The 12,174-nt window shown below is 43.4% G+C and overlaps 1 protein-coding gene across 1 annotated transcript in view; it reads right to left on the bottom strand.

The window, feature by feature from the left end:
- CHIC2 (cysteine rich hydrophobic domain 2) overlaps window positions 1-4,783 on the bottom strand; it is a 32,008-nt gene extending 27,225 nt beyond the window's left edge. The window contains exon 1 of the mRNA XM_075752169.1: window positions 4,448-4,783. Within this exon, the coding sequence (XP_075608284.1) occupies window positions 4,448-4,566 (119 nt within the window). The 5' untranslated portion in view covers window positions 4,567-4,783. The remainder of the gene's footprint in view (window positions 1-4,447) is intronic.
- Between the last annotated feature and the right edge of the window lie 7,391 nt (window positions 4,784-12,174).

The following is a 12,174-nucleotide window of genomic DNA, read 5'->3' as shown; positions in this document are numbered from 1 at the left end:
TTTCATAAGCAGCCAAGCCTGGAGAAGGACTCTATGCTCAGGATACAGAACTGCCACCAGAAGTCTCAAAACTAAAAGGTAACACCACTTTACTATGTAATTAATTAATCTAATCAACATCAGAGACAGATGTCTAAAAGATACATCTCTTCAAAGAACAATCTTCATGTACTTGATGCTTCAGCATCCAGGAGAGATTTACTATGAATGATGGAATTAAATATAAATTTGAGCGATAAGTGAGTGGCAAAGTACAAGGATAATTCAGTCCAAAGCAGCTCTTGTTGCAAGAACTAAACCAAAGCTGATCCCCAGACCAACAGATGAGACAGAATTTCAGCTGTCCCTCTACCCAGAATATTAAGGAAGTCCTTTACTCCAAGGCATGAGGTAAGGCAAAGGCAAAAGCAGAAGGAAGTCTCCTTGCTCTCAGTTAAGTCACAAAAAGATGTAATTGCAGGGAAAGCCCTGCTCAGTCTCATGCTAAAGCCTGGCTGGGAAATCAGGAGGACAGAAACAAGGCTTTTTTTGTGAATGCATGATCCAAAAGTATTCGAATGCCGACAGCTTCATCAAACACAAGCACATATTCGTGGAGATCGCAAAAGCCATGCCTGACAAAAACAACCCTACTGGCAAAGCTCTAGAGGTATCTGAATTTACAAACATGCTGAGACACAGAAACTTCTGATCAGTACAGTTACACTTTGGTGAAGTTATAAGCATATGAGACTGAGACTGCGTACTCAAGGCTTGCAGTAACATTTAATACATTGGTGGGGTAGTGAAACTGAAACATCAAAGCTAACTCTAACAGCTACCGACATCATTCTGGGCTTTCTATATTACATATTTGTCACCATACGCAGGTAGTAAAAAAGGGTGAGTCCATGCATTGAAAGCTTTGGTAAGTAATTATGTGATCTCAGTATTATCACTCTTGACTGCATACTGCAATTTGGAAGTTAAAAGATTAGGAACTCCGCAGAACACTAGCACATATTCACTGTAAAGACACAACAGCTCTGACAAAAAAGCAGCAAAAAGTGTCTTAAAAATCAAACACTGGAAATCAGTATTTTAGAGATGCATTTCCTCAGACAGCTGTCCTCATATAGCATGAGATTTCTTTTGTGCAATACTCCATCTTCAGTGACATGTACTCTTCTCTGCTTGCTGTATGTCTTTCCCATTCTACATCATGTCTTCAAGAGATCCATGCTCACCTCATGCATGACTACTTCCTTTAACCTTCTCGGAACCTGCAAAAATATTTCTTGAACATGTGTCTGCTTGAAAGGTTTAACTGATTCCCTGCCCTTGTGTACAGTGAAGAAAGAAACGGTGAGAGGTGGAAACTTCAAAGTGTAGAAGTTTACAGGATAGAACACAGCCAACCTGCAACCTTTTGTCAGCCTGCAGCTCAGATCTTCTGAAAATATAAAAGTGACACACACTATCCGCTTCCTCTTTGTCCTCTCTTATGGGGACAGGAAACCATTTTTTCATTGCTCTCAACTAGAGCACCCATTCACAACCCTTACAAAATAAATACATATTCCACAAATCTTAAGACTCTCCATCCATAATTCTTACATAGCCTTGTTTTTACTCATATGTCCTTGATACAGAGTAAAGTTCAAAAACACTTAAGCAGACTTAATATTAAAAAAACTGACTTGAGTGAAAATACATTTTGTGAGGTTTTTCCTCCTCTCCAAACAGTTATCTTGCATCAACACAGGATGCACTAAGATGACAAACAGCACAGAAAGAAATTCACTAACACAGCACAACAGCTCTCCATCACTCAGGCACTGCAAAAGACTAATAAATCCAGTATTAGTGGCTAATACAGTCTGGTATACATAAGGCACATGTCTCAACTGCTCAAGGAACAGAAAAGCCCAGGAAAACAGTCACTGAAAAATACAGACAACCTATCACAAATATTCTCTTCACGATTTCAAACTAATCATGTATCTCTCTTTGCACCCTAATATGATTTTAGAAGCAAGTAAGAAATACCTTGGATTTTCAATTCAGTTGTAAGTAAAGTTCTATATTTTCCCAGCTTTCAAATCTCTTGCCATTAGAAGAGATCACCTCAAGTAATCAGAGACCAAATCAAATGCTATGCATGACTACCAAACTCTGCTAGTGTGAAAACAGTTTAACTGAATTAAAAAAAATAAAAATAAAAGGAGTTTTAGAATTGTGTGCAGCATGCTCAAAAAAGTGAGTTTAAGAAGATAACTCTCAGTGCTAAACAAAAGCCCAACACCCTGGAAAGGAAAGGCCTTCATAAGTTTTACTTGGATAATATTTACCTGCTGTCCTTTAATTGCTTTAAACTACTCATCTTAGAAAGGACTCACACACTTCCATTGTCTGTTGGATGAAATCAAGTAACAGTAAATGTCTTTCTGACATTAATCTGTAGTCATGGAAATGACACATTTCAAACTCAACATTATGATTCCTATGTAAGATCAGAGAGGATATGACAATAGGCTATGAAAAGAGAGCTTCTGTTTAGATACACACATAGCAGAAGCAGTCAGCAACGCTTTAAACTGCAGAGCCAAGGACAGATCAATCCACTACTTGCTTAACTGCTGATAATTTTTGTCAGAACTTCAAAACGCATACATGCTTTTGTACCAGGCAAGACTAATTAATTATGTACATAGGACTTGACCAATTCCTTAAATCCGCCAAGTGAATGTTGTGACAGTGATCCAACTTTTAATAATAAGCTTTTCAATCAATGACAAAAAAAGTTATAAGCTGTACAAAGCTAAAAGTGGCTGATGCTATTTAGCAAAGTGTTCAAACTTGGTGAAATAAAGAAAGTAGATGAAGACTAACTACCTAATTTTGGAGGTACATATTCATATTTTGTTGCTTATCCAAAACCTAAAGAATAAGTATTTTAAGGAAGATCTTAAAGTAACAATGAGCTAATGACCATTAACGAACAATTAATGAGGCAACCATCCTTCTTCAACCACAACACCCTTACTAGTCACAGACATGCTACGCAAGCTTCCTCACAATTCCACTAACGGGCCTTGATCTTGTCTCACACAACTTATCTTCTACTATTGGAGAACAAACAAGTGTTTGCCTCCACTTCAGTTCTTTATATTTTTTCATTTGCCAATATGAAAACTATCTAATTGTGGTTTTGATCTGCTTACCATGAAACAGGCTGAGGCTACCAGTTCATTTTAAGAGAAGTCCTTGGATGGTAATAACTTTTGTTCACAGAGTCACAGGCTGAACACTTTGGCTACATGCTTTTGTTCCTTTACGGGGCCTCCTCAGCCTCCTGCCCATCCACATCCTTCCACTCTCCAAACGTTTATCATGTCTGACTTCCTGTTTTTAACCAGACAGCAAATGGCACTGCCCAGCTATATTACTTAATGTCAACCAAATCTTAATGCAGTAATGTACCAAAGTGCCACAAAACTATTAAATTTAACCCTGGATGTCTGGACAGGTAAGTATCTGACGGGACTCAGAGCAACGGACCACAATACCTTCAACTTTTATGCTTCTATTGCAAGCCTTGTCCTGCTGAGCAGTGAATACTAAAAAAAAAAAAGTTTACACTGCTGCATTTTGTCTCCAGATTGGTATTTCAGCCTCTGAAACTGTACATCATAACTGACAACCACTACGCTTCAGTAGTGTGAGCCTGACAGAACTCACTGAAGGAAAGACACCCTCATCTGTTACATTATTGAGAAAGTACTACAGTAAATCATGGTCACTAGCTGCTAGATCATGAGAGACATCAAACATTCACAAAACAAAACTCACAGTCACTCCCGTGTTAAACACAGTGAAACAACAACTATCAGTCACAACTCAACGTGATTTTACATGTATCTATCTGACTCACGGACACTTTTTCTTTCTTAAAAGTCCTCAGAGGTACCACATGTTAAATGGGGGTGGGCATCAGATACATAAACAACCCTAAGCAACAGTCCAGCGGGTCATGTGCTGGCACATACCTGTTATATACAGGAACCAAGGACCTTACTTCCTGACAGCTCATCGCTTAGGACAAATACTTTACATTCCTCTGCCAGTCACAGCCCAAGTCAGCCTTGTTTCCTCACCACCTCGTTAGAGATTTGCACCCGCTTGCGAGTCCCAGGCGGCACCCAGCCGCCCGGCGGGGCCGAGGAGAGCCCTCTCGCAGTCCCACGGACGCCTGGGGATGGGGGGGGGGGGGGGGGGGGGGAAGCAGCACCAGTCCGGTGCTCCCCGTCCACCTCCCCCACTTGCCCCAAGTTGTAACCACCGGCTCGGCGCCCCCGGACTTCCCCCGGCCACCGCCGCCCCCAGGCCCGGCACGCAGCCGCCCCCGCCCCGCCGCCCGGGCCTCCACCGCCCGCCCCGGCCGCGCAGGCCCCGGCGCGGCCCTTACACGGTGACATGGCCGGAGCCGCGCACCACCACCGGGTCGGGGGAGTACTTGAGGAGCTGCTCCTCCAGCGCCCGCTCCTCGTCCTCCTCCTCCTCGTAGATCTCGTCAAAGTCCGCCATGGCCGGGCCCGGGCGTCCGCTGAGAGAGAGAGGAACCGCGGCGACGCGCCGGGGCCGGCCGCAGAGGCCGGCAGGAGGGGGCCGGCGGGAACGCCCCGGTGCCGGGGCGGGCGACGGCAAAGTCGCGGCGGAACAGCAGCGGTATCGGCTGAGGCGACGGCAGCTCCGGGCGAGGAAGCGCCCGTCACCCTCCGCGGGGGGAGGGGACGAGAGGCGGGGCAGGAACAACAACAACAACATCCGGCCGCGGGGCCCGCCCCGCCTCCGCCACGCCCACCCGCCGCGCGGGGCGGGGCACGCGCGTCCGCCTCAGCGGGAGGCAGGAGGGGCGCGCGGGTGGGAGGTGGGCGGTGGGGGTGAGCGTTCTTCACCTCAGGGGTCTACAGCGCGGAAGCCCTTAGGGGTGCTTTGCGGGGGGGCTTTTTTGGTTCGTTTGAGACGGGTGTTTTGTTTCCCTTCTTTTTAAGTCTTTTTTTGGGTATCCATGAAAACAACCAAGGGATTTTGGGGCCTGCTGTTAGCTGAGGGGGTTGGACCCTTTGGCTTAGTTCAGGGGGATGCGTGGGAAGCAGCCCCTAGTCGAGGCTGGCCAGTTCAAATGAGGGCTGGTGCCGAATGTTTGCATGTCCCTCAGTGGTGTTGGTGTCTGGGTCTGCCATACCTCTGGTAGCCTTTCCGCCCTCCATGGAAAGCACCAGTCAGACCATTGTTTGCATGGAGTGCAGAGCAGAAAAACACAATGAAATTCATATAGAATGGTTTGGGTTGGAAAGGACCTTAAAGATCATCTAATTCCAAACTCCTGCCATGGGCAGGGACACCCTCCACTAGACCACCTTGCCCAAAGCCCCATCCAACCTGGTCTTGAACACTTCCAGGGATGGGGCATCCACAGCCTCTTTGGGCAACCTGTTCCAGTACCTCACCACCCTCACAGTAAAGAATTTCCTTCTAACATCTAATCTAAATCGACCCTCCTTCAGCTTAAACCCATTACCCCTTGTCCTGTCACTACACTCCCTCATAAACACTCCCTCACCACCTTTCCTGTAGGCCCCTTCAGGTACTGGAAGGCCACAATTAGATCTCCCCGGAGCCTTCTCTTCTCCAGGCTGAACAATCCCAACTCTCTCAGCCTGTCCTCACAGGAGAGGTGCTCCAGCCCTCCGATCAGCTTCGTGGCCCATCTCTGGACTCGCTCCAACAGCTCCATGTCTCTCCTGTACTGGGGCCCCCAGAGCTGGACGCAGTACTCCAGGTGGGGTCTCACAAGAGTGGAGTAGAGGGGCAGAATCCCCTCCCTCAACTTGCTGGTCACACTGCTGGTGATACAGCCCAGGACACAGTTGGCTTTCTGGGCTGCGAGCGTGCATGGCCAGCTCATGCTGAGCTTTTAATCAATCAACACCCCCAAGTCCTTCCCTTAGGGCTGCAGAGGAACAGCCCCTTTTAGGACTATATATATAAAAGCTAACCAGAAAACCTTATAAATGAATGGGACTCTTGTTGTGTCTCTGCAGTTTTGGTGTTCACTGTAACCAAAACCTGAAGGAAAGGCTGGAAAATGCCACTGCGAGCATAACGGCCTTAGCAACATGTAGGCTGTCAGCTGTTGTGACAATGGGAAAGCAGCGCTGACGTGGAATTTAGCAGTACCAAGCTGGCATTTTGAAAAGGGAGAGCAGATCTTTTATGTTTGACAGAGTGAACTGGTGGATCACGTACTCCCAGCAGCATATAATGTATAGATGCGGCAGTTATGGGGACATGGAAGACTTAGGAAACTATTTGGGGCTGAACCTGCTTTTCATGAGTGTGAAGAGAATTCTACATTTCCCTTTCCTTTGCTCAGCACTTTATTCCATATATCTTAATTACAATAGCACCTTCCTCATATTAAAAATCTTCACTGCTCTGCTAGATCATTTTAATTTTGAAACATGCAGTTCGCTTTTTTCCTGTCTTGTTACAGTATATATACTGACCAGCCTATTATCGGAGAGACTACGTTGCTGCTTAATCTCCACTACTCATAAAGATCCTCATGGTCTATTACTCAGAAATAAATATACAAAGATGTGATGGTGTTTACTGCTCTATGTAAAACCAGGGCAGAAGCAGTATAGTTGTGTGATAGTCTGTGACACTATCTTTGCCATAAAGGAAAAAAACAGCATCTTTTACTGTCACATTGGAAAACTAAGTATTAACGTGTCATGAGCTAATTGTTACAGGTTTCATTTCTCAAATAACATAGTTCTACAGAATAGCACAGAATTCCCCTGGTTAATAGTTGGCTTTCATGCTGTATGCTTATGTGTGGGGTTTTTTTCGTTTTCCAAATAACAGAATTCTACAGAATAACACAGAATTCCCCCGAGTAATAGTTTGCTTTCATGCTAGTAGGCTTACGTGTGTTTTTTACCTAGTTACTGTTCTTGCATATGTGTGTGTCACACAGAAATTGGATTTAACGGGACTGATGACTCATTGCTTCTGCCTAACAGTCCTGAAAATGGAGAAAATGGACCAAATTTTACACTGGCAAAGGCAAGAAGAAACCCACTGGTTTCAGTGAAGCTATGCCTCCTTGTGCTAGCTCGCTCTACATACAAATTTGGTAACTTGTTTGTTTTCAGATGACTATTTCACAGTAGCAGCTGGGTAATCAGAGTTAATGCTGTGCAGCACTGTGCTGGAAATCTTGGAAATGACGCTGAAGGGGTGGGCTTACCTACATCACACTTACCTACATCACACCTACCTACATCACACTTGAGCCCTTATAGCCATGCTGCAGGGGCCAGCCATCCTGTGTGAGGCCCAAGATCACTGTGCTGCATGGCGTGACAAGCTTGCTTAGCTCACTGATGAGTTTGAGCTAAGACAATGAGAAAGTCCCAGGACCCTCGATTAGGTCATTGCATTAGGTGTACATTACTGGCCTAACAGATAGCTGTTTTCTGGTCTGCTGCTTCCAGCTGCTCAGTATGTGGTAACCTTTAACAGATGAAGAGCTGTGGCAGATACTAAGCTGGGGTGCTGCAATTCTAGGTTGAGATGCCCATGACATTTCAGCACGTGTTCCGTAGCACCCGGTGTGCTCAAAGCACTGTGACTGATGGTAGTGGTGAGAGCAAGGTACTTCCGTGTATCAGATGTCTGGGGCAGGCACAAAACCCGAAGTACACGCAGCTAGCAGCCACCTATGAAAGCATCAGTTTAAGTAACATTTTCAACATCTCCCATGGGCACTGTTAGAATCTTGTTTTTTCAGGCAGAAATTAACTTCCTTAATCTTTACATTGCTGTGTGTCTGTCTCATTTGCCGACCCTTTCAGTACTGGACCACTCTTAGGAGCAGTAAGTAAACTCATTTTGTGCAGTTGGCATCCTACTGCGCACTGAAGAAGGCCTTACCGTGGGCCTCTGTCCTCTGTTTCATGAGTATCACGCGAGTAGTCACTCCTTCTCCACTGCTGTCACCTCACTGGCATCCGCTGGACCCCCTGCCAGCCACGCACTCCCGAGTCCTTCACATCACAGCATTTGCATGTGACTGTTTTGGTGTGTACGTCTGACCCGAAATGGTGGGACACCTCCCCTGCTCACAGTGCATTGTCCTTTCTCTGGGAACAACGAGAGTAATGCCAGGCTTGTACTGATTGTATTTTTAAGCCACTTACTCTCTTTATATCTAAATAGAAGAGGGTAGGCCTAAAGTCCAGCTTGGAGAGCACTGTGGTGGTGTTCCAGGCAGGAGTGCCCTCCCCAGTGAATGTTTTACTCCACCTAACAGTGCAGAGGGGCAGAACTGGTGCCACACACAACTCTGACCCAGGTGCTCGCTGTCCTCAGAGTTGCTCTGTAAGGGCTGCGTACTGTAATCTAATGGGAACTCTAAATCATTGTTACTTTTTTTTTTCCTGTAGCTTTTTATTCCAGTTCCCTCTCTTTTTCTTTTTGCTGCCTACTTTATTTATTTTCCTCTCCTTTATCATTTATCTTTCTCCTTTCTCTGTGTCTTTCTTTCCCAGTTCCCCCTTTGTCATTGCTTCTTTTCTCTGCTTCCCTCTGACATCTTCTCTGTTGTCACTCACCTCACTCCTCCCACACTCTGGCTCGTTTTCCCCTGTCTTTTCCTCTGTTAATTAGTACATTGTTGGACTTCTGAAGAAAACTGTTTCACGCAACAGGGCTTCAAAGAACAAGCAGCAGGTGCAGGAGTAACCTTGTTCTTTGAACTCCTACCACCGCTTGAAAGCAAAGCAAAGCTGGCAGGAACAGCTTCTCTTTTTCTTTCCCTGATTAATTTAGAGAAGAGGGGTAGTGAGAAGGAAAGCAAGACTGGGTGGTGATAGCAAGGGAAGAGGGCAAGCAGGGGAAGATAGGAGGGTAGAGAAGCCAGAGATAGGAAGATAGAAATAGTGAACTATAACTTACAGTCATTGATGCCACAGAGGGCATTTAGCAAAGCTACAGGACTGTGGCAAACCTCCGAGGATACTCGCATCAGGATGTGCTTTGCTTTTTTTGCTCCGATACCTCCTCTTGTATCGGTCCCTTCCCATGACACAGAGCCTCTTGTCTCTGGGTTGGCTCCTCTGTCTTGCTTAAATGTCCCATTGCTCTCGACAAGCCTGGCTAAAGTGCTACTGATAATGTAAACATGCCTGCTAATGGTATCAGTCACCACCACCCCTTGAGTTTCAACAAAACCAAAACAAAATCTGAAAATGAGATTTGAGTTACAGTATTGCAGAAATGTGAAAAGGCAAAGTCAAGAACAGGTAGGTAACTACAAATAACTGAGCAGAAGTTACTGTTAGAGCCACAGGATTGCATTTGTTTCTCTGATCATTTTCCTTGGGTTGTTTCTTGCTAATTAACTGATTATTTTTCAAAATCTCTGTAAAACCAGGTAAACTAACCAAGGTTTTCTGTGCAAAAAGCAAAGGGAAGACTTGATACCAAACCATTACAAAAAATCAGAATTTTGTTGCTGACTTTATGATGCAGAATTGAGTGAGCTCTTAAAGAGAGATGGCAAATAGCTCAAATTGACTTTGTTTTTATTAGTCTTTTTTCCTCCTGCCAAGCAATTTTGTTTTCCTTTTGGTCCAGCTTCCTATATTGCATTTATATGAGGTTAATTAGGAGACTCAAAAGATAGCTCTATATTGAAAATACTATTTCTGAAAGAGACTCTATAAGCCATAAATAAAGTACAGAAAGCATAGATCTCATGTAAAGAGAAAAGCAGATACTTCATTTTCAGAATTTCCTTAACATATAACAAAATGAAGAATAAACTCCTTGTAGTTTCAAGTCTGTTAAACCTGTGGACGGGTGCAGTTGGATACTCCTGCTCTTTCAAGGACCACACAACAAAATGTTATTGAAGGCAGAATCTCCTAATCCAAAAAGGATTTGTGACATGCTTGACTTAAAAATCTACTTGTGTTCCACATAACCTACAGCCAGGATAAACTCTTGGATGGCTTTAGGTGTGACACTGGAGTTTTTTTCTTGTCTTCGGTGGGACTTGCTGACATAGGAATTATGTACGGTCACTTGTTTCTTCCCATCAATACTAGAGTCTAATATAGAAGAATCTTTGCTCCTTTTTTCCCCATTATCACATAAATTAAACAGAAACACACAAAAAGTCTCTGTTTTTCTTTTTATGCGAGATGGATGTAGCCTTGAAATCAATCAGGGTTTTCTATGCTGCAAGTACAAAAGCATAAAGGCTACTAAAACCAAACATATAACAAAGTCACATAATCATACGAACAAAACAGCAAGTTCTAGGTCTTTAAAATGTTCTTAAAATGGCAAATGTACAGTATCAAACCTTTCTTCATGTCCTGATTTCATCAGGGATAAAGTTAATTTTCTTGCTAGCAGCTGGTATAGTGCTGTGTTCTGGATTTAGGGTGAGAATGGTGTTGATAACGCACTGATGTTTTCATTGTTACCAAGCAGTCAAGGACTTTTCAGCTTCTCGTACTGCCCTGTCAACAAGAAGACGAGGGTGCCCAAGAAGCTGAGAGGGGACACAGCTAGGACAGCTGACCCAAACTTGCCAAAGGGATATTCCATACCATATGACATCATGCTCCATATATAACTGGGGGGGGTTGGCCAGGAGGTGGCACAGCTCAGGAACTAGCTGAGCATCAGCTTTGGGTGGTGAGAAATTGTGCTATGCATCACTCCTTTTGTATATTGTCATTGTTGTTATTATCTTCCTTTTCTGTCCTGTTAAACTGTCTTTATTTCAACCCGTGAGTTTTAACTTCTTTTTTTTTTTTTTCCTTTTCATTCTGTCCCCCATCCTACCAGGGTGGGGGGAAGTGAATGAACAGCTATGTGGTTGTTTTAGCTGCCTGTCAGGTTAAATCACGACACTTCAAAAGATCACCTTTAAGAATAGAATCTGTTAGAAGTGCTGAAAACAAGTATCAAGGAATATTGTGGGCTGAATTTTCTACTGTGTCTGTTAGAGATACAGATGTTGTTAACTGGGTAAAGCTGTAGTGGACTTCTATCTTAAAAAAACCTCACAAAACAAACAAGAAAGCCAATGACAAATGTAGGGCTCTTCTAGCTGCTATTGGAGTGAACAATCACACCTCCTTAATATCAGTAGGGATTTTAATTTAGTATCTTTATTTTCCCTTGTTTCCTTGTTTTTCCATCCTTTGATGCCTCACCTCATTGTTTGTATTTATTTTGAGAACAGGTTGTTGTTTTTTTTCTCTTGGTAAATACGGCTGAATTCCTAAGTTGTTTACTCACCATCTTAAAGAAATAACGAGTGACTAAACTACTGCAAAGTCACCCTAATAAGAGGTAGCCTTTATTTGAAGAAAGTGTTAAAAATCGGGTTTATTAATCTGTTGTTAAGATAAAATGTCTTAATTTCACATATTTTAGAGAATTAGACAATGCCTCTGTCCATTTTAGCTCAAGAATAGAAAGTGCCAAAGTTTTTATCCTGCTTAAAGGCAAATACCCTCTGCTATGCCACCCACATGTAGCCAATCTGTCGGAAAACTAGAACTATGTATTCCTTTAGGATTGAGAACATAATTCTTTGCCTGTCAGATTATTCTGACAAATTACATTATAATTACTTCCTCATTAATTACTGTGACAAATGTTGATCTAAAGAGGACAGGGAAGGATGTCTTTCATTTAAAATCATCAAAACATGAACAACTGAGATTTCCTCTGAACACTTTAACGTTCATTAATATTTGGGTATGCTAACATGTTCATTCTTACTGCATATAAGCCAAGAGAGATTTCTAGCACCTCTATATCTTTCAGATATGACAATTTCATTTCCTTCTGAATATTTTAAAAGAACATCTTTTCTTTTTCCAAGGAAATTTTTTTCTCTCTGATGGTATGAGACATGATCCGTAGTTGGTCTAACAGCATAAAAAAATAGATGCTCTTGTTCTGAGAAGTTGTTCAAAGTGTGACAAAAGTGCTTATAGTGGAATACATTACATTCCTAGAGTATGAGATCCTCAAGGAAGGTAAAGAACAAATAACAGCTCCAACCTCTGTGATAAAGCATGAGAGATGGGAATA

This window comes from Balearica regulorum, chromosome 4 (genome assembly GCF_011004875.1).
Source record: "Balearica regulorum gibbericeps isolate bBalReg1 chromosome 4, bBalReg1.pri, whole genome shotgun sequence".
In the NCBI taxonomy this organism is placed as follows: Eukaryota; Metazoa; Chordata; class Aves; order Gruiformes; family Gruidae; genus Balearica; species Balearica regulorum.
The sequence above is the reverse complement of the archived record's forward strand: the minus strand, read 5'-3'. Positions and strand labels throughout refer to the sequence as shown.